Genomic DNA, 27,972 nt, shown 5'->3' on the forward strand with positions numbered 1-27,972 from the left:
ATAGAGAAAGCCCACACAGCAACGAAGAGCTAGGGCAGCCAAAAATAAATTAATTTTTAAAAAGTTAATCTTTTGTCACTATTTCCAGGATAGAACTGAGACAGAAGATGAATTCTTGATTGATTCTAGGAATTGATTCTAGGAATCAAACATTCCTAGAGACTATCACAAATGCTTTGCATAGAGTATTTGCCATGACTTTGGATATCTGAAAGGGAAAATCCAACATAGAATTTATAATAAAACAAAAGTAAAGCTATGGAAACAAAGGATGAATTATGAATTTTATAGAAAGAGCATTCTAGGAGAAGTTAATAGAGTACCATTTTGTTATAAATCTGTATAAGTTAAGCCAGCCTTTCATACATTATTTCTTATATGAGATTCATATGAGATCAGTTTTATAATGCAAGGAATATAGGTCAGCCTATTAAAATAGGGAATTTACCTTTGCTTCTTTTCAAAGCTACTATATATAATAATAAAGTAGACCTTGATGTTTTGTTATGTTCGGGTTAAATGTTCATTTTTGTCAGACAGTATCTGTAGAAAAAACAGCTAAATAGTGTATTGTGCTGTGTGCTGAGTTGCTCAATCATGTCTGACTTTTTAAGACCCCATGGACTGAAGCCTGCCAGTATCCTCTGTCCATGGGGATTCTCCAGGCAAGAATACTGGAGTGGGTTGCCATGCCCTCCTCCAGTGGATCTTCCCAACCTAGGGATCAAACCTACGTCTGTTACCTAATAATGCACACTAGTAATATACCTAATAATGGGAAAGGTTGAAGGCAAAAGGAGAAGAGGTGGCAGAGGATGAGATGGTTAGATATCATCACCAATTCTACAGACATGAATTTGAGCAAACTCTGGGAGATAGTGGAGGACAGAGGAGCCTTGCATGCTGCAGTCCATGGTGTCACAAAGAGTCGAATACGACTCGGCAACCGAACAACAACAAATAATGACACATATATTTCCGACAAGTAAGGTATTAAAAATATTACATCTAGATTTAGATATTCAGGTGCTGGAAAAGGTATAGAATATTAGCTATGTTCAACAATATATTCATATACTTTATGATACACTGCTATTTTCTGGTATGTTCAAACAGAATACATGATTGTTATGTAGTCTAACCTAAATGATTAAGTAAATAGATATGCTTCTTATAAACTAATAAGCTTCTTAAAACTTAAAAATAGATGTCAAATATAAAGTTTTAAACTACAAATAATCCTGTGACTGCCCATTACAAGTTTCACATTTTGAAAAGGTAGTCAAAACTAGAATTTTATGCTTTTTCTTAAGCTTTTAATAAAAGAGGACTTAATGTTTCTCTTACTTTGGAATGAGGTAAAAGACTAGCTTCTCCAGAGGCTTTTATCTTACCATCTTATTCATGCTGAATTGCTCACCACCCTAGTTATATATTTACAAGATTAACCAGGAATCAGGTAAAGGTCAACACATCACAAACATAAAGCATAGCCATTAACCCAAAGCCATTAACACTTCCCTTGTGGCTTAAAAGGTAAAGTATTTGCCTGCAATGCCCGAGACCTGGGTTTAATCCCTGGGTCGGGAAGATCCACTGGAGAAGGTTATGGTAACCCATTCCAATATTCTTACCTAGAGAATCCCATGGACTAAGGAGCCTCGTGGGATCACAAAGAGTTGGACACGACTAAGTGACTAACACTTTCACTTTCATTAAACCAAAATGAAGATGGAAGAATTATTATCATTGCTAAAAATTCCTGTAAATTATGCAGAAAGTGATGTTCATTCTTAGGAGTTCTTCACTTTAGTCAAATGTCTCAAAAAATACTAAAAGCAGTTATTTTGCAACTTAACAACCATTAGGACACAACAGGATATAGCTACTATTATTAATATACAAGAATGATAAATTACACAAAATAGAACAAGGGATATAAATTTCACCTTGTATTTATTAGGAAAAATATTTTATTAGTTGAACATTTTTCTTCAATCACCCAAAACCTTTTTAGATACATAAAAAGAAATATTATGAACTATAAATATTAAGTGAACTATAAATTGCTCAGGGGTTATTACAGTGTTTTCTTTGTGCCTTAGTTCTTTCAAACATTATTTGCTCAGCTAAACCAAAATTGAAAAAAATAAAAAGAAAATAGAAACATTCGTTTTGTATTAATAGATATAAAGGTCTACAGTTTCATAGGATCATACAATTTTCAAATGTAGGTAATTTGGGAAATAAGGTAACAATTAAGTGTCATATACTGCTGACATAATGTATGTAGAGTGACTTATTGAGTCTTGGCCCACTTCCTAGTATATCAGTTCATCAAGACTGTTTTCACTGTAATTTTGGTGGAGGGTATGAATGAAAATGCAGTTCCAGATATTTATATTTTTAAAAACATTTGGGTGATAATAATGTATAGCAAAGTATGGAAACTGTGAGTTAATCATCTGTATTATTGGGAAAAGAAGATCCACCTTAGATTTGTTTCATAGACTAGAAACAATATATCGTAACACATAGTAAATCATATGACAATTAATATGCCCTTAATGAATAGCAGCTCCTTATACTGTAATTGTTATTTTATTGTTGTTATAAAGCAAAAGTTAGAATTAAAAGTTATGGGTAGGAGAGACTGACTAACTATGACTATCTGAATACTGAAGATTGAAAAATATATTGCCATTTCAGCCAGGTTTTCCAAGTATTCACTTCTTATTCAGGAAATAAGAGAAGAGTATAACATCTACTCCCATTTCCCCACAAATATTCTTAATAAAAATTAAATACATACATAAGCACAATTATTAATCATGAAGAGTCACTGAAAATGTTCCAAAATGTCATGCCACTTGGCATTTCCTTAATATCATATTCATCATCAGATAATTCTGTCACCAAAGCATTCAAATTGTCATATAAATCTCTGCCTAGGGGAAATATACACTATAGCTTCTTATAATGAATGAAAACGAAATGGTTCCCCACAGTATATTGCCAGACTCACTGGATATAAAAATAACTAATTAAATAATCTCTTTTTAAAATAGGTCTGTGACTGGCAGGCACTTTTTTTCACTGTGGTACAAAACAGGGATTTCTCCTCTGGAAAAATCTCATATTAATACTTTGATAAAGTAGATTATAACTCTGAAAAGTGCCTTTATAATAAAGTTTTTTTTTTTCCCAATTTAATATCCGAGTAATCTTATCTTTAGGTTGGATGGAGATAACGTTTTAGCTGGCAGCAATTTTGCTGCAGTAATCAAAGAAATCTCATTTCCTCAAGTCCATAACTGACAGTAAAGCAACAAACCATTTCCCCCCAAATTGAATAGTACCTGATTTCTAAATCTTCAGCATAACCGTTTTTGTTTCATCATGACTTATTTTTCCAATCAATGTGAGAAGTTAATATTCACTGTTTAGGATTTCCAAAGACATAAAGTGGATGTATTAGAAGAAAAATCGTGAAATGCCCCCTTAGTACCTAGCCAACTCTGTTTTGATCTGATTTTCAGACACAAGAAAACCACGCACGAGTGCTGGTTTCTTGTGTGTGTGTGTGTGTTAGTCGCTCAGTCATGTCTGACCCTTGCTTCCCCATGGACTGTGGCCACCAGGGCTCTCTGTCCACGAAATTCTCCAGGCAAGAACTGGAGTGGATTGCCATTCCCTTCTCCAGAGGAACTCCCAACCCAGGGATTGACCCCTGGTCTTCTGCCTTGCAGGCAGATTCTTTACCATTCGAGGTGTTAAATAAGCGAAGTAAAATGAAGAGTCCGTTTCAGAAGAAACTTCTTTGCTCCAAATGTATGGATTTTTTTCTCTCACAGACATTCTTGAAGAATAAAAATGAAGCCTGAATATATTTATTGCAAAGAGAACATGTCAAGTATTTCAGCCTCAAAATAACCCCATGGAGGCTAATTTCATTCTCAATTTTCAATGAGGCAAATGAGGCTCAGAGAGGTTGAATAACTCCTAAATCCACAGAGGAAAGATTTGGCCTTAGGTGTTTTGGTTACCAAAGGGTTATGACAAACACCACGGCATGATACAATGTTTTGGGGACATTTCTGTTTGCTGCACTGTGTTAAGAGTGTGGAGAAGAGATGAGAAGGGACAAGCAGTTCCATCATATTTATAAAGACAAAGAGTAAAATAGCTCACTCTATGTTCTTCATCACTGTTTCTGTCATGGCGTATAGGCTGAAGGGTCAACACTGATAGTTACTCATCTAACATTTAAAAAAGATTTTAAATGTTCAATGAGCAAAGCAGAGGCATGACATTTCATACTCTAGTCTTAAGTTTCAAGTGATGCTAATTTAAAGTTGCCATCATTTGATACCTAGATATCCATAGAAAAGGACTATGGTGAATGTCCTACCTCAAGGATTTCTACAACTTTATTTTTCTTCTCTCTCTTGCTTTTTATCTTCTTTCTATAATACATGAACTGCTTTTATACATTCACTTATGAGAAAGTCAGTTACAATAAGGGCATTCTTCTCTGTTTAACAAAATACTTCTGCCTAAATTATGGAGGCAACTATTTTCAATGTTAATATCTTCAAACAAGAAATTCGCAAATGCATAAGTATCACATTAGTCTATATATATAATTTATAGTAGTAGCAGTATTAGTGGCTCAGTTGTGTCTTATTCTTTGCGACCCCACAGACTGGTCAACCAGACTCCTCTGTCCATGGAATTCTCCAGGCAAGAATACTGGAGTGGGTTGCCATTCCCTTCTACAGGGGATCTTCCCAACCCAGGGATCAAACCTGGGTTTCCAGCATTGCAGGCAGATTCTTTACCATCTGAGCTACAGAGAAGCCCATATAATTTACACATAGTTTAAATATAGTTTATGTATATAATCTCCAAAATTTATATCATTACTTTATCAAGAACTTTATGTTCTAACCCCAGGATTGCTTTTATAGTAGCTGTTAAGCTTTGTTTTTAAAGCTTTCTATTTTAGGTGCACAATAATTGTTAGAAAAATAAACAGACACCGATTATACATTCAGGTACCCATGAACTTGTATTTCCCCAGTGTATTTCCCCTTCCTTTCATACTCTATTGTATATCCAAGATTCAGTCTGTGATAGCAGATTAAAAAGTATGAAGAAAATAAATCAATTGATTATATTTACTCCACATACCTTATAATTACTTTAAAATTCGGTTTCAACTCTTCTTATTTCTCACAAGCATGCTGTGGGCTATGCTTAGTCTCTCAGTTGTGTCTGAATAGTTGTGACCCCATGGACAGCAGCCCGTCAGGTTCCTCTGACCAAGGAGATTCTCCAGGCAGGGATACCAGAGTGGGTTGCCATTTCCTCCTCCAGGGGATCTTCCCAACCTGGGGATCCAACCCAGGTCTCCTACATTGTGGGCAGATTCTTTACCGACTGAGCCACCAGGGAAGCCCAAGCATAGCTATTTAATAATGTGAATTATTAACTGAAACACAATTTTTACAGTATTTAATTTATATCAATACTCTCTGGCTAAGGTGGAATACTAAAAATAAAATTCATTTCACCCAGTAATAAAAGCAGGGAAAGAAATGCAAAAAAGCAAAATGGCTGTCTGGGGAGGCCTTACAAATAGTTGTGGAAAGAAGAGAAGCGAAAAGCAAAGGAGAAAAGGAAACATATATAAACATCTGAATGCAGAGTTCCAAAGAATAGCAAGAAGAGATAAGAAAGCCTTCTTCAGCAATCAATGCAAAGAAATAGAGGAAAACAACAGAGTGGGAAAGACTAGAGATCTCTTCAAGAAAATCAGAGATACCAAGGGAATATTTCATGCAAAGATGGGCTCGATAAAGGACAGAAATGGTATGGACCTAACAGAAGCAGAAGATATTAAGAAGGGATGGCAAGAATACACAGAAGAACTGTACAAAAAAGATCTTCACCCTGTGTACGAAACAGCAAAGAGACACTGATGTATAGAACAGTCTTATGGACTCTGTGGGAGAGGGAGAGGGTGGGAAGATTTGGGATAATGGCATTGAAACATGTATAATATCATGTATGAAACAAGTCGCCAGTCCAGGTTCGATGCATGATACTGGATGCTTGGGGCTGGTGCACTGGGACGACCCAGAGGGATGGTATGGGGAGGGAGGAGGGAGGAGGGTTCAGGATGGGGAACACATGTATACCTGTGGTAAAACTAATACAATATTGTAAAGTTTAAAAATAAAATAAAATTTAAAAAAAATGCCAGCAAAAAAAAAAAAAATCTTCACGACCCAGATAATCACGATGATGTGATCACTGACCTAGAGCCAGACATCCTGGAATGTGAAGTCAAGTGGGCCTTAGAAAGCATCACTATTAACAAAGCTAGTGGAGGTGACGGAATTCCAGTTGAGCTATTCCAAATCCTGAAAGATGATGCTGTGAAAGTGCTGCACTCAATATGCCAGCAAATTTGGAAAACTCAGCAGTGGCCACAGGACTGGAAAAGGTCAGTTTTCATTCCAATCCCAAAGAAAGGCAAGGCCAAAGAATGCTCAAACTACCACACAATTGCACTCATCTCACACGCTAGTAAAGTAATGCTCAAAATTCTCCAAGCCAGGCTTCAGCAATATGTGAAGCATGAACTTCCTGATGTTCAAGCTGGTTTTAGAAAAGGCAGAGGAACCAGAGATCAAATTGCCAACATCTGCTGGATCATGGAAAAAGCAAGAGAGTTCCAGAAAAGCATCTATTTCTGCTTTATTGACTATGCCAAAGCCTTTGACTGTGTGGATCACAATAAACTGTGGAAAATTCTGAAAGAGATGGGAATACCAACCACCTGATCTGCCTTTTGAGAAACCTGTATGCAGGTCAGGAAGCAACAGTTAGAACTGGACATGGAACAACAGACTGGTTCCAAATAGGAAAAGGAGTTCGTCAAGGCTGTATATTGTCACCCTGTTTATTTAACTTATATGCAGAGTACATCATGAGAAACACTGGACTGGAAGAAACACAAGCTGGAATCAAGATTGCCGGGAGAAATATCAATAACCTCAGATATGCAGATGACACCACCCTTATGGCAGAAAGTGAAGAGGAACTCAAAAGCCTCTTGATGAAAGTGAAAGTGGAGAGTGAAAAAGTTGGCTTAAAGCTCAACATTCAGAAAATGAAGATCATGGCATCCGGTCCTATCACTTCATGGGAAATAGATGGGGAAACAGTGGAAACAGTGTCAGACTTTATTTTTCTGGGCTCCAAAATCACTGCAGATGGTGACTGCAGCCATGAAATTAAAAGACGCTTACTCCTTGGAAGGAAAGTTATGACCAACCTAGATAGCATATTCAAAAGCAGAGACATTACTTTGCCAACAAAGGTCCGTCTAGTCAAGGTTATGGTTTTTCCTGTGGTCATGTATGGATGTGAGAGTTGGACTGTGAAGAAGGCTGAGTGCTGAAGAATTGATGCTTTTGAGCTGTGGTGTTGGAGAAGACTCTTGAGAGTCCCTTGGACTGCAAGGAGATCCAACCAGTCCGTTCTGAAGGAGATCAGCCCTGGGATTTCTTTGGAAGGAATGATGCTGAAGCTGAAACTCCAGTACTTTGGCCACCTCATGGGAAGAGTTGACTCATTGGAAAAGACTCTGATGCTAGGAGGTATTGGGGGCAAGAGGAAAAGGGGACGACAGAGGATGAGATGGCTGGATGGCATCACTGACTCGATGGATGTGAGTCTGAGTGAACTCCGGGAGTTGGTGATGGACAGGGAGGAATGGCATGCTGTGATTCATGGGGTCACAAAGAGTTGGAATGACTGAGCAACTGATCTGATCTGGTAGACAATTTACCTGGCTAGCCAGCTCCTGGAATTTCAAAAAACTGTATGTACTATTATATTCTTGGGAGTAGAGGGGCTATGAGTAGAATGTGAAGTGGTCATTCCTTTTTACTTATATGCTGTTAATATGTGTAAGACCACAGCCATGACATTTTCCAATATTTTTTCTTTTTTAAAATTCAGTTTAAATTTGGATTACATGTTTCCAGTGATCTGTTCATTAGGTTTCAATAAGTGATAGTCTGCTTCCCCTTCTTATGTTAATCAGTATAGATGAAGGCATCTCTATTTTACTCTCATTCTCTCAAGAAATCTTAGCCACTCAATTGCCTGGGTTTGTCAAATGTCTAATGTATCTACACAGGGATTTTAGCTATTATAGAGATTAGGGAAGAAAATACATTGTAAAAGCAATGTCTATTCTTGAAAAACTTTAGACCTGACATGGGATTTGACCAACTAGACACATGTGAGACACACTGTAGAAATAATGATGCAACAATAAATAAAAGTTATAAGGGTAGCCTTTGATAATATACTATAACTTGTAGACTTAAACACAGTATTTCAGAGGGAAAAAATTATGAATAAAACATTAACTTTGTATTTTCCAAATGTTCCTTTTTAGTCATATATGTAACTCTATAATCAGGAAAAAATGTGTTTTTTTTTAATATTAAAAGGTAATTAAAACAAGTGAAATTTAAACAGTTTTTCAAGTTAGAGTATCAGAGATGTTGCTAAGTGCCAGAGATAGTCACTAGAATCTCTTTGATAGATAATTGTGCCTAGAAAAAGATAAGTAAACTGTTTTCTAACTAAAGTAGGAGTGCATGTGTGATAGAGAGAGAGGAATGTTGTACAATGATCTTTTTTGGTCTTGAATTACTCAAAACACATTTCCATATATGCAAAGGGTAATGTGTGGGTAAGAACTGGCTTCTGGCAGTTACATCAGTTACATTATTTACATCAGGCAGATGTGGCCTGATGTAAATAATGGCAAAGTAGTCATACAATGGGAAATACAAATGAACAGCATGAATTTATGCATCATTTGCTTTAGTGTTAATACATATTTTTATTCTATTGATTTTGAATCATTACTTGCTTAGCTTAGATATAAATGCTTGCTTGTGGTACATTTTTTTGGAATGGTTATGTTACCAAAATTTCTGTTTTGTTATTAATTTAGTAGACTTCAGCGAGTCAAAGATCCCATTATTATATACTATTAACATATCAATGATTTTAAGATGCCTCCCAAAATGAGAGATGTTAATATGTTTCAAATATAAAGGCATACATTTTAGAATTGTGGAAATGAGGAAATATCCACGATGCATGTTTATGTTTTCTGTTAGAGGTGCATGTTTTAATTTTTTTTGGACAATTCCTTATGCTCATATTACTGGTATTAGTAGTGGCTTCCCTGGTGGCTCAGATGGTAAAGCATCTGCTGTCAATGCAGGAGACCTGGGTTCAATCCCTGGTCAGGAAGATCCCCTGGAAAAAGGAACAGCAACCACTCCAGCACTCTTGCCTGGAAAATCCCATGGACAGAGGAACCTGATAGGTTATAGTCCATGGAGTTGCAAAGAGTTGGACACGACTGAGCAACTTCACTTCACTGGTATTAGGCAATTAGGCAAACCTATAACTGATACAGTTAAACCAGAACTACAAATATTCTCTCTTCTAGGTCATATTAGAAACCAAAATCTGAGGGCTTATTACCAGACTGGGAAAATGACATATTTTTCTATTAAATTGTCTTATCCATTTTATTCAATAGGATTTTATACAATACTCTGTAATATTTTCAAGCAACAATGTGCCACTATCCTTAGAATATTAAACAAAAATTGTTTTACTTTTCATGACTAGATCAAACCATAGAATATAGTTAGTAGTTCTGTGGGGAATTTGTAGTATTCTGCATAATGAATGAAGTCATTTAAGCCCCTATGACAAAATCCACCTGACTGCTCAAAAGGTTAAATGTGTATAAAAAAGCTGCTATTTTGCTATGCTAGAAAGAAGAGTTAAAAGACACTAAATGAATTGTTTTTCCTTCTCAGATACAATTGTAAGCTTATTGCTTTTTTTGTGTTGTAAGTAACCTTTTCATGTGCAATCCACAGCACTATTTATTATTCATTAAAGAAGCTACCTCGACTAAAATATTGCTATAATTGAAGAATATTCAATAAATGGAAATTCATCATGAGTATGAAAGGAAGCAGGGTAAAAACAGGAAAAAGCAAAAGTTCTATGAGAATTCATGTGACGTGGAAACAGGAACAAAAATAGAATGAGAAAGTAAGACAAAGGTCCAAGTAGTCCACAAGCCTTCTTTATGGTTTTGGTTCACATATAATCTTGAAAACAGCCTTCTTAAAAAGATGAATTGAATGACTATACTTTTCCTATAATCAAAAAAGCCAGAAAAAATTACATCAGAGTAATATTTCAAAAGTCTTAATGTCAATAACTATGTGTTCTATATTTTGATAGTTGTCTTAGCATCTAACATAATGCCATCATCACAGTCCTGTTGCAAAAGATCTAGGTTGTTAGATGTCTAGTCATCTCCACCTTTTTATTCCAGTTCAGCACTTACAGATCTGTGCAAACTTATCCTCCTTAAAGAAAGAAGGCCAAATAAATGATGGAATCATATGAGTCTTAGAAGTGTAGACTGCTTAAAATAACTCTAGGTACACATAAACCATGAATTAAGAAGTAAATTCCAAAATAGACTTAATTATGTACTTAGTGACAATACGCTGATGCTTTGAAACTGATGTGATCACCAGTTAAAAATATTACTTAGTAGACTGGCATTCTTTTTTTCTCACATAATGAGCAATTCACATTTTACTCTGTATTTGATGCTATGATTCTAGACAACTGGCAATTTTTTGTTAACTTATACACAAGCTGTATTCTTCTAAAGCAACTATATATATATATATATGTCAAATTCTAAATTGACTATAAAATAACTAATAACTAAATGATTTTAAAATTTTACACAGATTATAATTGGTCTTAAGAAAATTGGAAAGGCCCTGGTTAAAAAGTAGATTGAATGCTTTCAACTTCAGACTGTAGTCCCTGGGCAGGAGGGATGTTCTTTAGTGTATCTCTTTTTTTGTCTTTTAAATATGGATTAATATCCATATATAACTTCAAATATATCACTTCTCTATAGGGTTAACAAACTTTCTGAACCTGCATTGTTGGTGTGAAGCAGCAATGCATTCAATAATAACTCTGCTGTTAAAACGCCTGTAAACACAATGACAAAAATGTGGCTTAACAGTATCATCTTCTACTATTTTACTTATATGTTTTATACATGGAGTTAGAGAACCAAACTCAGAAGCATGGCTAGAAATGGACATTCAATGAAAATGGATCATTAGTAGATTTCATTTCCTAAAGCTTCATGAATATTATCCCGGAGGATAAAATATCTTTTGAAACCAAAAAGCCAGTAACTCAGGATTCTGAATCTTCTCTGCACTATGGATACTTTCATCAGTCTTGTGACGCCTAGAGGCCCTTCTCAGAATAAATGCTTTTCAGTTCACGAAATGAAATAAACAGAAGCACAAAGTAATTATCAAAATATTTTAAAACTGTGTGATATAATAACATGCACGCTCATCTATTAACATGTTAAATAACAGAGGTGGTGGCAGGACCACTAGAGTCTCTTATTAGTGAAAACTGTAAATGGTATTTTCAGTGATATACAACAAGATAATGTGGTATGAAAATAACTGTGGTTTCTGTTAGTGACAAAGTCATTGGTGCTGCTAATGCAATGATTCATTGTTATCTACATCTGTAATGGATGGAAATTCTAAGTTTCAGAGAGCTATTAGGAAAAAAGAAACATACAATTTTTGTTTCCTCATCAAAAAACATAGACACCCTGAATTCTAGCTATCCCTGAGGATCCTGTAGCCTTGGTCAAAAACTTCACATTAAGCACTTAAAGGGGATGGGGCTAAGAGCATCCTTTATATAAATCCCTGTAGGAAAGTGCTCATGTTTTGTTATACTGAAAGCTATTAACAATGGTAGAATTGAGGAATAATTCTAATGGGAAAGGAAAAGGCATTATCAAGTTACTGCTGAGTGGATATGAAGCAACATTTATATATGAAATAGCCAGGTTATGGATGTTCAAAAAAATTGTGTGTCTTCCTGAGTGTACCAAAAAATATAAATTGAATTTTATTTTGAACAAACTACCACAAATATCCTTGGATTTCTTGGAGCTAGGAGGCACGGTTTCAACTCTTTGGTGTTTTGTAGTTAGATAATAGTGCTGAGTATTTATAGGCTCCCTTATATAACTATATTCTATTCACTTTTCTTGTCAGAATAGTTTATTTTCTGTCCCTGCTCCTGTTTTCCTTGAATTTTAGTATTGAATTTACTGACTTTGCTCTGGCTTTACTTCTTTTTATAGAACCATATTCCTCCAGTTCAATTTATTTTTAAGTTGGATACTTTATGTGTCCATTCCCTTTAGAGCTCTAAAAAGAATGTGTATTATTGACCAGATAAAGCTATTAAAGTAACTATCATGAAACTTATTTTTAGGTCCTTGGCCACCTTAATGGCTCTTTGGGGTTTAAGATATGCTCAAAGTTGAGCATTCCATACCCTGGGAGGAGCAGTCTGTGGCTATTATTTCTTCCTCAACACCTGTTCCATATGGAAGAGGTGAAATTTGGCATTCTCTCTACCACCCACCACACTTATTTCAGGACTATTAATGATTACAGGATCTAAATTTTTTTCAAAAGTGTCTTTTCTTAGGTATCCATCTCCCTGACCAGCTCCTATTCTGGAAACAGTATTTTCTTTGCCCTCTCTACATCTTTATTTTCTACTTCTCTGATGACTCTCTTTTTGTCCCTTTGCAGATAGAATTGCTTTATGTTAAATCTATGTTAGCAATCTTGTACTCTTTATTTTTTTTAATTTCTCCTTTGGCACTAATATTAAACCTTACCACTTCTCTATTCTCATCTGATTCTTGAATCTGAGTCTGTGTTACAAGTGATTCCTTGAGTTACCATTCACATTTTTATAACTGCCAGTCCTAGCTTACCATGATGTGCCAGTTGCACCTACCATTCAATATGACTATGCAGGAAAGAAATTTGTTGGAATCCTCTCCTTCAGGTGAAGAAAAATGCTTTGAAGATGAAACTCAAAACATATACGAGGCTCTTTGTGCTACATGCTGCTGGAAGGTATCACTTCCAAGGGTGCAGATGTAGCTGACAACTGCAGCCAGTGGCATGCCAGGGGTTGCTGTCCCGCCCAACTCAGCTCCATGGTTGCCAGTAAAATTTTATTGGTACTATTTGAAACCCTTTGGATTTCAGGAAATCCTGGAAAGCTTTGCACATTTGATAAAAGATTAGATATCATCTATGTTCTTTTCTTTCTCCTGAGAAAAGTGTCTCTGCTATTCAGTGAATTTGATTAAAAAAAAACAAACAAACAGTGATTTATGCCTGTAATTTTCCCATGATGAAATAACCATTTCAGCCTCACTCTGATAATCAGACCCCAAATTTCACCTAAGCACCCCAAAATGCCATGGTACACATGTAAAGAATAATGACTAGCCCACAAATTACATCTTAACCATGTTTCAACTTGCAAGTCATAGAATGACTTCTTTTCTAGTAGTTTTCCTATAGGAGATTTTTGTCTATAGTGCCATATTTTATTTGAGTTCTTTTTTTTTTTTCAAGGGTAAGGATGGGGTGATAATTGAAAAGATTGATATTTACGGTCTGAGAAAAATGTGGTATTTCTCAATCATATATTACAGTTTTAAATGCTACAAAGATGACATCACATTATCCCGTTGCCCAAACTCTCTTGATCTCTGCATACTTTATCTGCCTTTTTAGAGATAGGGATATATTAGAATGAGTTTCAGGTTGGAGAATAAATGCAAAATTAATTTTGATCCCTGAACATATGCTATTAAGTGCATAATGGGAATGTTACATAATTTGAAAAACAATAAAGTCTTCTTGAATGTTTCAGCAATTATTTGTAATGAAATACAAAACTGTCAGGTAATGAGAATCTGATTCAATTTGTTAGATGTATTTAGTAAGTCCTAGGGGATCTATTTGAGCATTCTGCAGATATTTTTACATCTTTCTTTTATTCGATTATCACTTTAAGGTACAGCAGGTGAACTTTCAAAGTGTGACATCTCTGTACAAAATTGTTGGGCAACATTTGGAAAAATATACCCAGAGGCATCTGATTGAAAATGGAACTTCTGTGTCAGACACATAAAATCCAATTTGGTTTTGTCATTAAGTCAATTTTTTGTGTTTATTGTTGCAAAGACTTCATCCTGCAGTAATGTCGGAGTCATTTCTTCCCTTGAGGGCTATTGATATACTTGTACAGTATTCTGGATTTTTTGTACTTATTGTCAGGTCTTTGTAAAGAATGTGAGAAACTAAGTTAAATAATTATCCATGTTCAAGTATTTATAGTTATGGTTACTTCCATTTATATCGCTATGTATTTATGGGTAGATTTTAAATATTGTGTATCTTGGATTTAACAATATACAATTAATCTTAAATATAAAACTTTCACCAACCCATAGTTACTTTTTCCTTTTTTTTAATGTTCACAGAAGGTGAGAGCCTAAGGTAAGCTGCCCTTTTCCTGTCCTATTGGAGTTCTGAATTAATTCCTATTCTATGTATTCAAGGAAAGTAACCTTACGTTGATATTAGGCAATGATTTCAAAGGCAAAAAGCACTGCTAAAGTACCATTTCAAAATTCTAAAACAGAGCAGACTTTTTTAATCTGGAATAAAACTAGATTTAGCATTAATGACTATTATTCTTTGCTTTTCATTGATTTCTTGCTATACATACAAAAGCTAAAGTCTATTTTGTTGTTTTAAAAATCCCTTGTGGGCACACAAAATAGTTTGTGAGATGATTATTATAATCCTTAAATATTTTTTCCATCAGCTGGTCTTAACCCCGTATTGTCAAAGCTTCAAAGGCAAATGATCATCCTAAAAACCTCATCAGATGATTATTACACAGCAATCATAACTCATCCACTTAATATTTGTCTTCATATTAAACAAAGAGCCTGTTTATCCTTGAGCATATTGTCCTTCTTGTGAAATCCTCATTTCGACAGCCCGCCCTCTGTTTGGTACCTACTATTATGCTCCTCTGGCCTCAGTTCAAATGTTATTTCCTTAAACTTCCCCAAACAGAACAGGTGCTCCATCGTGGCTCCCTCTTCATTCACAGTGCTCAGGATGTTTTGTAATCAGCTATTATGTAATTCTTGCTTTTCTTTCCCATTAATCTGCATACTCCACAAGAACAGGAACTGAATTTAACCGCTATTGTTGCTCCAGCTGTAGTGGGTGGCTACTGCTGGATCTAGGTTGGTGAATGAATTAATTCATACATTTTCTGAAAATTCTGTACATAGTTAAGAAAAAAAATCAATAAATATCTGTGGCTAGTTTATTTACTGAACACCTAGTTGAATACTTTCACTATAATACTCGACTTACACAATTTTCTTATTAAATTTATGTGTCTTAATTCTCATTTTCATTTCTTTATAAACACTTATTATTTTTAAAACTCTTATTTTAATCAGAATCTCTTATATTTTGCCTTTGGATCTATGTAATATCTGGATATAGCAGACTAGGAATTTACTGTTATATAGGATAAAACTATAATCTCTGACCATCTATATTAGATAAGAAAATACTGGAATTATTTGCTCCACTGTTTCTGTTCACCATTCACTAAAATACCTGATCGAATAACAGTGGCATCTTAACAATAATTGCAAACAAAAAAACATAAAGAAAGAAATTTGGTATTTGTGGTTCAGAGTATGTTATGATGTCATACTTTTCAAAAACTAAAGCAACTCTTATCCCCTATAATGGTTTTGGTTGAATTAATAATATTTGTTTATTAAAAATTCTGCTAATGTCATTGCTGCTACTGCTAAGTCACTTCAGTTGTGTCTGACTCTGTGCGACCCCATAGACCACAGCCCACCAGGCTCCCCTGTCCCTGGGATTCTCCAGGCAAGAACACTGGAGTGGGTTGCCATTTCCTTCTCCAATGCATGAAAGTGAAGAGTGAAAGTGAAGGCAATGGCACCCCACTCCAGTACTCTTGCCTGGAAAATCCCATGGACGGAGGAGCCTGGGAGGCTGCAGTCCATGGGGTTGCTAAGAGTCGGACACGACTGAGCGACTTCACTTTCACTCTTCACTGCTAATGTCACTGGATTTCCTAAATTAATGTACTTGTAAAACATGGTATGCAATGCATTAAAAATCTGACTTCTATACATTTTGTTCTCAATACACACAGTCAATTGCTAAAGATAGGTAGTACTTTAAAATTAAAAAAAAAATTATAGCAAGAAAAAGGGGACTAAACTAGCATTAACTTTTTTTAAGTAATTCAAAATCATTGTGTCTATTTATTTACGCAATTATTTGCTTATCTACAACATGTATTGACCTATGTAGTTTACTAAATAGTTTATATATGCTCCTAATTTTAATCTAGTCATCAATTTAAACCAAAAAGTGCTATTCATTCTATTTATAGATGAAGAATCTATATGCTATTCAGACATAGAGTTATAAAGTAACAAGCCAGAATCTAAACCTCAATTCTACAAAGAGAAAAAGGCAGAGTTTAAACCTCAATTCTATTTGAATTCAAAGCCTATGTTCTTTCCTCTTACTCTGCAGCCACTTGTCAAGGCCACTCGAGTGAAAGTGTTCTTAAAATGTACTGTGTAGTAAACAGTGTTCCTTTCACCCGCCAAAGGGCAGGATCGATCATGCTTGGGAGGACAGGCTATGCAGATGCAATAAGACCAGGATCTGAACTTTACTAGCCATGTGAACCTACACAAATTATTTCATCTCTCAGGAGCTCAGTTTTTTCTATAAAATGGAGCCAATGATAAACAGAATCTACAACAGAGAGTGTTAAGAGGACCAAATAAGTTGTTATTTAAAGTACTTAGAAGAGTGCTTGGCTCATAGTAAAATTAAAATCAACATTATCATATAACAATTGGTGACAAAATTTTAAGATAAGTTGACAGTTTTTATTTACAAGTTTGTCTTTCAAAAGCAATAATTAATTGTTGAGCATATAATAATGGAGATGACATTATTCACTTATCAAATGTTTTATCAATTTTAACAGCATAAGCCTTCACTTATAATTCAAGTGTACTTGGCAGCATACATTGATTTCAAAAGAAAAAACACATATATACATCTATCTAGCATATGTTTGTGTATTTGTAAATACTAGTTCATTTATAATGAAGGCTTAAAGAGTTACAGCTGCTCAAAAGTGAAGATACAGAAATATTAATCTATAGTTTTCAAACTCTATTCACATGTATCATTACCTTTTGCCCTTATTAGTTTATAGATGGAATTCCTAAAGTACTATAGAATTATCTAGATTATTTCACTAAATTAAAAAAAAAAAAACTGAATAATTTTGACTTTTAGAAACATCACTTTCTCCTCAGTTGAAGATTTTAGTTTTGATTTTTAATAAAATGCTCTGAAATCCTCCAAGTCATAATACTTTCTGGCATAATAGTTTGGGGATGCTGTATTATAAGGGCTCCCTTGGTGACTATTTTAATTTCCAGAAATAGTATCAGTAATGGAAATGAATTTGAGTGCCATTCCTGAAGTTTAATCATGTCACATTTAAACACCCAGAAGGGAACTGTATACGGTTACTGTCAGCCACATAAGCCCCCCAGATGAAAATAATAAAAGTTATTTTTAGATAGTTAACTAAAGTGCTATCAATTTCCATTGAATTTACTTTAAACATCATGTTCTGTTAATCCTACATGACAAAGCATATCTATTCTCCTGAGAACAGGTTTCTCATTCCAGTTCATCATCCTTGTCCTTTGAAGATGTTTATAAAAATGGCCATGTGAACACTTGAATTTATTTAAAAGAAACAAGGGAATATAAATTAGAACTTAAATTGGAAGAATATCTGTAATACTGTAATAGGTATTAAGTGTGTGCTCAGTCGCTTTAGTCAGGTCTGACTCTTTGAGATCCCATGGACTGTAGCCCATCAGGCTCTTCTGTCCATGGGATTTTCCCAGCAAGAATTCTGGAGTGGGTTGCCATTTCCTCCTCCAGGGACTCTTCCCAACCCAGGGATCGAACTCAGGTCTCCTGCAGCTCCTGCATTACAGGCGGGTTTTTTTTTTTTCAACCACTGAGCTACCAGGGAAGCCCCATTAGGTGCTATGGGAACATCTTAAAAATTTTCACATATCAATCAAAAGTAGCTCCAATTAAAATAAAAATAATCAAAGTTAATCAAATGCCCTGTGGTAAAAAAAAAAAAGATAAAACTAAAAAATAATTGAGATCTTTCAAAGTCAATGACAAGCTCTATGAATCATAACTGGAAATCTAAACTGAAATTATATAAATCAGATGTATAATTGCCTTAACTTACCCACAGATATTAGGAAATAATCAGTGTTAAAATTATAAGTACATTCTTTGCCAAGTATTAAAACACTTGTTAACATATGAACTAATTATATTGTTACAGAAAATGTTTAACAGGTGACTGATACACATAATAATTATTACCACAAAATTAAGCATTATCTTATAATAGACCTAGATATAAATTTATTCCTTACAAACTAAAAGTACTTAATAGCTGTATTAATTAAAGATATACATTATGAAAAATAATTCACATAACAATTTAAAAAATAATATTAAACTCTCATCTCAACATAAATGCCTTGCCTTTAATTATTTAAATGAAAATGAATGAATAAATGAATTTATACTTAGGTTTTTAAAATGTAGGATATCATTAATATTAAAAATATTTCATTTAATTACACTGAAAATCAGTCATAATAAATTGCTTAAAATTGAAAGTATGGTAAAAATGAGGAAAAGGCAAAGAAAAAGCTAAGGACTGAAAAAAAAAATCTTTTGATGATAAGCATATAGATATCAAGATCAGTCTCTCTACACAGTGAGAAATGCAACCTCCAAAATTACCACTTTTATATTTTGATATAAGGCTTGCTAGTAGTAGTAGCAGCTGGTAAGATCATAGTATCATATGACTGCTGACTATTTGAAATGAGTGAGAAGTAATAAGTGATCTCAGATAAACTATCAAGATGCCTGCATGCAGAAATGGCCTAAAATGAGAAACTCTTATTTCAAGTTCATTTGCATACTGCTGCTGCTAAGTCACTTCAGTCGTGTCCGACTCTGTTTGACCCCATAGACGGCAGCCCATCAAGCTCCCCCGTCCCTGGGATTCTCCAGGCAAGAACACTGGAGTGGGTTGCCATGTCCTTCTCTAATGCATGAAAGTGAAAAGTGAAAATGAAGTCGCTCAGTCGTGTCTGACCCTCAGCGACCCCATGGACTGTAGCCCACCAGGCTCCTCCGTCCATGCATAACCCCATTGCAAAATATACCAGATCTCAATAAACCCATCAGTACAATTAAGAAGGAAGTAGATATCTGTCAACTATACTTCAATATAAATCAAAATTTTAAAAAGGCAGAAGTGGTACAAGTGAGGCAAATGTAAGTGCAGGAGCCCCAGTGAGACTGAAGACAATTTAAATGTGAACACAAGGACAACAGCATTTTGGTATGGATGCCCTCTAACCCTTCCCTCCCCCACCCCCTCACCCCCGCACCCCTACACCAGTTCCCTGCCTTGCCAAGCACTTAATCTCCATCATTCTCTCTTCCCTCTCTCACATGAAATATCTGCTGAAACAAATGGCTTGTCTCCCATTATTGCAGGTATAAACTGACCTTGTGGTATTCCTACAGGACAGCATACAAAGCCTGAAGAAAGTTTATCAATCTTAACTTCAGAGTGGACGTGAGCAAATTGGTTATAATCTCTGTAATGTCAACTCCCAAGATCCTAAACTCAATCAACTGGGAGCTGGCACTAGCTGTAACCTGCAGGTACTTCTATATTGCGTGTAGTCAGGGGATGGTCTAAGTTTTCAGTGTGTAGCACTAAATCATCACTGTGGCAAGGTGCACTTTCTTACTCTGGATTTTCTAAACATTATAAAAAGCCACACAAAAAAGCAAAACCATATATCCTCAGGATCAAAGACAATGGGAAGAATCAGAATCCTTATTACATATTCTTATAAATCAATGCTATAAAAACAAATACCCCAAGAGGAACATATTTTACAGTGTACCTTACGTGACCCTTTTTGATCCCTGTCAAGGCACAGAGATGAAGAAGGAAACAGCAGAATGTCAGAGAATATGATAGATAATGGGAGGCACCTCACTGTCACATTCATGTCAGAAAGCAGTCTGGATTTACATATAGATATTATATAGAGACAAAACCAAGTCAAAGAAAAACAAAATTTTGTTAAATACAGTAGCAAAAACTAATTGGAAGACGCTAGATGCAAGCTGGGGGCAATTAAGCTCGAAGCCTATTTTGATACATCCTTCTTAATCTATCAGGTTTCTTTCTTTTCAGGGGTACTTTCACATGTGGTGACTTCAGTAATTGCTAATGGAGAGATGCACAAGCTTTAGTCATCGGTTTCACTTTCTAGCTCACATCCTTCCTTTTTCAATGGGTGGAGGTGACGGAATTCCACCTGAGCTATTTCAAATTGTAGTGTGGAAGAAGACTCTTGAGAGTCCCTTGAAGAGTAAGGAGATCAAACCAGTCAATTCTAAAGGAAATCAACCCTGAATATTCATTGAAAGGACTGATGATGAAGCTCCAATACTTTGGCCACCTAATGGGAAGATCTGACTCATTAAAAAACACCCTGATGCTGGGAAATACTGAGGGCAAGAGGAGAAGAGGGTGACAGAGGACGAGATGATTGCATGTCATTAGTGACTCAACGGACTGAGTTGGAGCAAACTCCAGGAGACAGGGAAGGACAGGGAAGCCTGGTGTGCTATATAGTTCATGGGACAAAAGTCCGACACGGCTTAGTTACTGAACAACAATAACAGGCCAACCAGCTGGCTGTCTAGTTGCTCCTTGATCAATACAGGTGGCAAAGGCTCACTAGGCAGTATATTCAGGTCCCATGAACCACATGTTCATGCAAGAGCTGGGCCTGGGTGGGCCAAGGACTACTTGAAACTGAATTTAACTTAGTGGGAGATTAGTTAAACTCTTTGTAGGAAGGTTGCTAGGTTAGTTGCCTGGATGGCTATGGTTTATTCAGAATAATCTGCTTACTCAGACTCTCCTTTCCTTCCATTCATCCATGCTTGAACCTCCCTTTATTAACTTGTTCTCCGTGTCCTTCTCCAATTATTTTTATTTTTTAACTAGTTTTATTTATTTATGACTGTGCTTAGTCCTCACTGCTGTGCAGGCTTTTCTCATTTTGTGGCCGTGGGGGCTACTCTCTAGCTGCAAGGAGCAGGCTTCTCATTGCGGTTCCTTCTCTTGTTGCGGAGCACAGGCTCTAGGGTCTATGAGTACATATGTAGTTGCGGCTCCAGAGATTGTGAGCACAGGATCAATAGCTGTGGCACACGAGCTTAGTTGGCTTCACGGCCTGTGGGATCTTCCCGAATCAGGGATTGAACCAGTGTCTCCTGCATTGTCAGGTGGATTCTTTACCACTGAGCTTCCAGAGAAGCACCCTCCAATTATTTTCAAGCTTAGAAAAATTTTGCTCAATCTCAAGTATTTCTTTGATATTAACAACTTCATCATTTTCATGAAGATTTTAGGACTAGGGTGATGAGAATCCCCAGATCATTTTGTTTAAATACATAACCCAAATTAATTCTTCAATAACTTTCCTTGTTTTATTTTATAAATTACCGTTGTCAATGGGAATAAAGAGAGGGAAAGTGAGAAATAAAATTGTTACTCTGGCTAAAGAGAAAGAGAAGAGAAAGAGGGAGAGAGGGATGGAGTGAGTGAGTGTGTGTGTGTGTGGATGTGTGTGTATAAGAGAGTAGAGGTGGAAGGTGCTTCCAAGTTTACCATGTTCAGCTCTATCCACAGAGACATCTTGATTTAGATAAAAATATACAGAATTTGGAATCTTAAGACCTGATTCTAGATTCCTTCCAGTTCTGCTTTTGGCACTAACTTTGAGAGCCTGGGAAAACCACAAAGCCCACGTGTCTTAGTTTCCATGTCTGAATTCTCATCTGCATTTGCATTCTCAACTTGCATAATGTTACAATGCTCTAACATCATTATATACATCAAAGCCATAGCACTATGAAGTTCTATAAATGTCCAACAATTAATAAACTACACCACTACTGTTCTCATTAGCAAGTATTTGTGCCCAATTCTGATCTCCTTCCACCAACTATAATCCCGTTATTACCTCTCCCTACTTTTTGTTTGTTTGTTTTTGGAAAGGTGGGGTGCTCTGTGCTTCATGGTAAACACTTCAGGCAAATTATTGTCCTATAATTTGATCCATCACTTCAAGACCTTACAGACTTAGGCTTCCAAGAAGGCAAAAAAATGGCCTATCTTACTAATAGATAGGCCACCTTAACATGAATCCTCATTAATCTCTACCTTTTATTTGTGACCAAGGTTCTCTGTTTAGAATGCTCTGAATTTATTGTTTGAACCAGAATAACCAGCCTGGGAGGAAATTAGGTCCTATATATACTCAAAAGCCAAAATGAGGCTCATAAAAGTGATGCACTTGTGTCTTTACAGAACTGTTGAGCTCCTTTGAGGTCACAAGGTATCCACTATCCCTACCACTCGCATCCCTATCATGCTCCGAGACCCATCCAGGAGTATATATGTACACTAACAACATTTGATTGTTATCATATTTGATAATAACAAATATCAATTGTTATCATATTTGATAACAACAAATATGAAATGCACATTTCAATATATTATAAACCCCAGAAGCAATTACTGATTTTGACCCAAATTCCATAATAAGTGAAAGTGATGCAAACAGAGGATATATATACATATATAGATATTCATATATATGTGAATACTTACTGTACTGACAATTTCTTCCCATGAATTCTCCTGGGCACTCACAGGAATAGTTAGCAACAAGGTCTGTACATATCCCACCATTTTTGCAGGGCTCAGCTTCGCATTCATTTATATCTGAGGAAAATAGGAAGAAGAGAGAAAGAGAATTACTGGTGAAAAAAGATAGATTTTTAGAAGGTTTTAGGCATTTCAAGTAAGAGAAGCTCTAAATAATGTCATGTGCATATGTCTTGTCAATAATATAAATGGTGCTTACAATAGACAATTTGTTAACAATCAAACTAAGTCAAGTTCAAATGGAATTGAGAATCCAAACCCAACAGAACTAAAACACTCTCTAATCCTGAAAATAAACATGACTAGTTGGGGAAATATTCAGTGTGTCCTTAAAATTAAATCAAACAAATTAATCCTGATCGAGAAATGAATTGGTATCACTTACAAGATCTAGACACCTCCCCAGCAGCAACCACTGCCAATTAACACTGTATCATTTCATCTTAATTCATTAAAATTCTCACTGACAGAGATGTTTTAGTTTCTAAATAGTTCGCCTTTGATGAATGCGATGAGAAGCAAATTAGAGTTAATAGCTAAAGCTTGTTACATGCAAAATATAATAAATGTAAATGACGATCATTTCCTAATTTCATTCAAGGGTTTCTAAAGTTAGGATGACTAACGGGATTTACCTTTGATATACTATTATTATACCCGATGAAAAATCATATGATATATAAAACATTCAGCAAATTATACTAAATTCCATGCTAATTTTGGATAACAGGGACAATAAATGGGATTTTGAAAAAAAAAAAACGGAATAATGATGAACTCAGTGAAGTATCAATCACCGATATTTGCACATCATTTCCTCTAAGCACAGCCCCGAGTTTGGCTCTGTGGGAACTAGTAAAGTAATTGGAGGATGTACACGGCTCTGACTGCTTTCCCTTCTATCATCTGTTTCAATTGAACACCTGCTCTGCTCCTATTCCCACAACCGCTTCTTACATACCTAAATGCTCTTCCTTAGGAATCGTCTTTCTGTGGGCCTTTCCCTCTCACAGTCAATCCGTGAACTTTACAAATGCAGGACCTGTCCAGTACTGTTTTCTGTACCCCCCAAAATGCCACACATTATCTAGAACACCACTAGTACCCAGTAAGTATTGCTTCATCAAATATCTCACAAAATAGTGGTGCAATCTGAAGAAAATTATTTCAGACGTGTAATATGCCTTCTGATGAACATATCAAAAGCTGTTCTAAAGTTCTGGGTTTTCACGGTGCTTAAAACAATATGATCATAAATTACCCTCTCAATATTAAACAAGGACAAAATATTAGAAAACTTCTAGTTTTCCTTTTCCTTTAACGTCTTTCTTATAAACAGGATCTCCTCCTGGAAGCAGATTCGTTCACCCTCTCATTCTCAGATTATGGCAAAGTTTGGTCTAAATTTCTTTAGGCAGGTGACCACTTTATAAAATATTTCTGGTCCTTTTTTGGTTTCTGGTCAACTGTTACATCTTGAGAGTAGAGATAATTCATGACTGTGTTCAGAAATAATCCAAATCATTTAAACCACAGTGGAGTGCTCAATCATGTGTGACTCTTTGCTAGTTCAAGGACTGCAGGGCACCAGGCTTCCGTGTCCATGGGATTCTCTAGACAAGAATACCGGAGTGGGTTGCCATTTCCTACTCCAAGGGATCTTCCCAACCCAGGGTGGCAGGAGGAGTTTTTACCAGCTGAGCCACCTGGGAATCCCATTTTAAGCAAATATAACATCAAATAATAGGATTAAATCAGAATCTGATCATTCTAAGAAACAGCTGTGTACTATAAAATATAATAGACTCAAATTTTTGACACTAAAACTTCCATGAGAGGAAGAAGGAAGGAAGGAAAGTACTAAAGGAAGAATATGTCATTTATTCATTCTCACCTGATGAAATATTTAGCTCTTTTTTCCCTCAAAAATTCATCTAATCTTTATTTATATGGGATGAACATGAAACATATTTTCATTAAATTTTGAAAGTGGCACAGAAATCACTGTGTTATTTATTTTCTTACCTGCTCAGTACAAGGTAGGGGCAATAACTGGCAATAACTGGCAATAACTTTGGAACATGCCTAATGTGTCTTTGCCTACATCATATCTATGGCAATTTGTTTCAGGTGAGGTATGTCAGTGGCCAATAAAAAGTTAAATCATCAGGTCTTAAAGAATACATTGCCTTATTTTGTAAAGTTAGACATAAAAAAAGTATTCTTATTATATATATGTATATATATCTATGTGTGTGTGTGTGTATATATATATATATACACACACACTGAGGTGATACTGAGTATTAATATCTGAAAAAGACCACATAAGGGGAATAAAATTTGATCTTGGACTTGAGGGGAAGTCAGTTAGGATTAATAAAAACAGGATGAAGACGGCATTGTATTAACATTGCCAAGCAGGGATCCAGAATGAGTCACGACTTTGAAGAGGAGTGTTCATGGTGTGATGGTGTGTTCAAGCACACAAACAGCAGTTTGTCTGGAGCAGAGAGTGGGAAGGAGGGTGCTATAAACCAAGTATGGGATGTAGGTAGGGGCCAGATTATCATGAATGCCCAGTGTCAGCTAAGGGAGACAGGCTTTCTCTTTGGCACTGAAGACGTGGAACTGGCTGGGAAGGTAGCTTCTGTACCCTGGTTTCCTAGAAAGACCTAGAAAAGCCATATGTGGAATGGACTTAAAGAAATGAATTCAGGAAGGCTGTATAGGGACCCACCCAGGATTTGAAGCTAAGGGATACAACATACATTTTAATTCTCATGTAAGAGAATTACCTTACCTGAGCATTTCTCATTTCAGTATTGACCTATATTACAAGTATAATCAAACTCAGCTCTTGAGGCTTTGAAATGTTAAGAAGAAGGAAGTCTTCATAGCTGATGATATGCAACCAATCAAGAGTTATTATATATCCTTTTAGGATATGTATGCACCATTTTTCTTTGCTTCCTCATTTCTTCTATGTTTTTAAACAATAAGTAGTACTTTACACTGGAGAAGGCAATGGCAACCCACTCCAGTCCTCTTGCCTGGAAAATCCCATGGGCGGAAGAGCCTGGTAGGCTGCAGTCCATGGGGTCGGGAAGAGTCAAACACGACTGAGCGACTTCTCTTTGACTTTTCACTTTCATGCATTGGAGAAGGAAATGGCAACCCACTCCAGTGTTCTTGGCTGGAGAATCCCAGGGACGGGGGAGCCTGGTGGGCTGCTGTCTATGGGGTCCCACAGAGTTGGACATGACTGAAGCGACTTAGCAGCAGCAGCAACAGTACTTTACACAGGAGAATGTGAATTTAATTGAAATTAATCAACCTTTGAATTTCTATGTACTTGTTCATCAGACTGGGTCTACTGTCACCAACAATTAAGTTGAAATTAACAACATTTGTTTCTAAAAATACAGTTATACCTTTACCCAGGGGTTAACTCGAGGTGGAATGAACTGAAATTGCATTTGTGGAAGAGAAAATGCTTTCTAGCCATTATTCAGTTTGTGATTTAAAAAAAATGACCTTTTACTGTTTATGCATTTTTTAGATAAAAATGACTACTTTAACCTAAATTCATAAAATTAAAAACACTATATTGAGTTTAATACTTTAATAAAGTAGCAAAATAAGTAAAACATTTCTATGTACACACCTAGTAACATGTAAGCTCAGATAACAGATGCAAATTACACAGGAGCTTTTATATATCAATATAATGTAAGAGTTCTTACAGCAGTGAAGGCTATTTGCACAGTGATTAACACTGAAAGCAATCTAAATGGAAACAGACCTCAATTTGGATAAATCATGTTTAATTAAAGACTGGATATAAATGTTCACAGAATATAATGTAATGAAATGAAAGTTAAACTCCTTTGTAATAAATCACATACATCTCTCTCTGTCATAGATCATGCCATTACCATTTCCAGAAAAAAGTCCTCATATCTTGGGCTCCAAAATCACCGTGGACTGTGACTGCAAGCATGACATTAAAAGATGCTTGCTGCTTGGGAGGAAAGCTATGACAAACTTAGACAGTGTATTTAAAAGCAGAGACATCATTTTGCTGACAAAGGTCCATATAGTCAAAGCTATGGTTTTTCTAGTTGTCAGGTCTGGATGTGAGAGTTGGACCATAAAGAAGGCTGAGCATCAAGAATTGATGCTTCTGAACTGTGGTGTTGGAGAAGACTCTTGAGAGTCCCTTGGACAGCAAGGAGATCAAACCAGTCAATCCTAAAGGAAATCAACTCTAAATATTCATTGGGAGGACTGATGTTGAAGTTGAACCTCCAATACTTCGGCCACCTGAAGGAAGAGCTGACTCATTGGAAAAGGCTCTGATGCTGGGAAAGACTGAAGGCAAAAGGAGAAGGGGGCAGAGGCAGAAAATGAGATGGATATGGCATCACAGACTCAATGGACATGAATTTGAGCAAACCCCAGGAGACAATGAAGGATAGGAAAGCCTGGCCTGCTGCAGTCCATGGGGTCGCAAAGAGTCAGATATGAAGTAGCAACTGAACAACAATGAATTTCAAATACACTGAGATATTCTAAAGTATTTTATAACTAAGAAAATTTTGATACAGCAATTCTATATAAAAATAGGAATTTCTATATTTGGTTATTTTAATAGTTCATTTATAATTATAACTTTTTGAGTTTTTTAGTTCTATGACTGCTCCCCTGAGAACTGTTCTTAAAAGTAGCATCATTCAAAGCTAGATTTTATAACAACACATCTAGCTGAATCCTGATTCCTCACTGAAAACATTAAACTTTGCTGCCTACTCTCTAGCTGACTGAAGGAAAGTGGAAAGAGTTGAGCACAAATTCCTAGATATAAACTCATGGTGCATGTGTGTGAAGAAATTAAAAAGCAAAGCAAAG

The 27,972-nt window shown here is 35.8% G+C and overlaps 1 protein-coding gene across 2 annotated transcripts in view; it reads right to left on the reverse strand.

The window, feature by feature from the left end:
• Positions 1-27,972, reverse strand: part of EDIL3 (EGF like repeats and discoidin domains 3) — a 480,622-nt gene that overhangs the window by 199,038 nt on the left and 253,612 nt on the right. For both annotated transcript variants that reach the window (XM_005209726.5, XM_002689374.7), the window contains one exon: positions 23,005-23,118. In XM_005209726.5, coding sequence (XP_005209783.1) covers positions 23,005-23,118 — 114 coding nt within the window. The remainder of the gene's footprint in view (positions 1-23,004; positions 23,119-27,972) is intronic.

This window comes from Bos taurus, chromosome 7 (assembly GCF_002263795.3).
Source record: "Bos taurus isolate L1 Dominette 01449 registration number 42190680 breed Hereford chromosome 7, ARS-UCD2.0, whole genome shotgun sequence".
In the NCBI taxonomy this organism is placed as follows: domain Eukaryota; kingdom Metazoa; phylum Chordata; class Mammalia; order Artiodactyla; family Bovidae; genus Bos; species Bos taurus.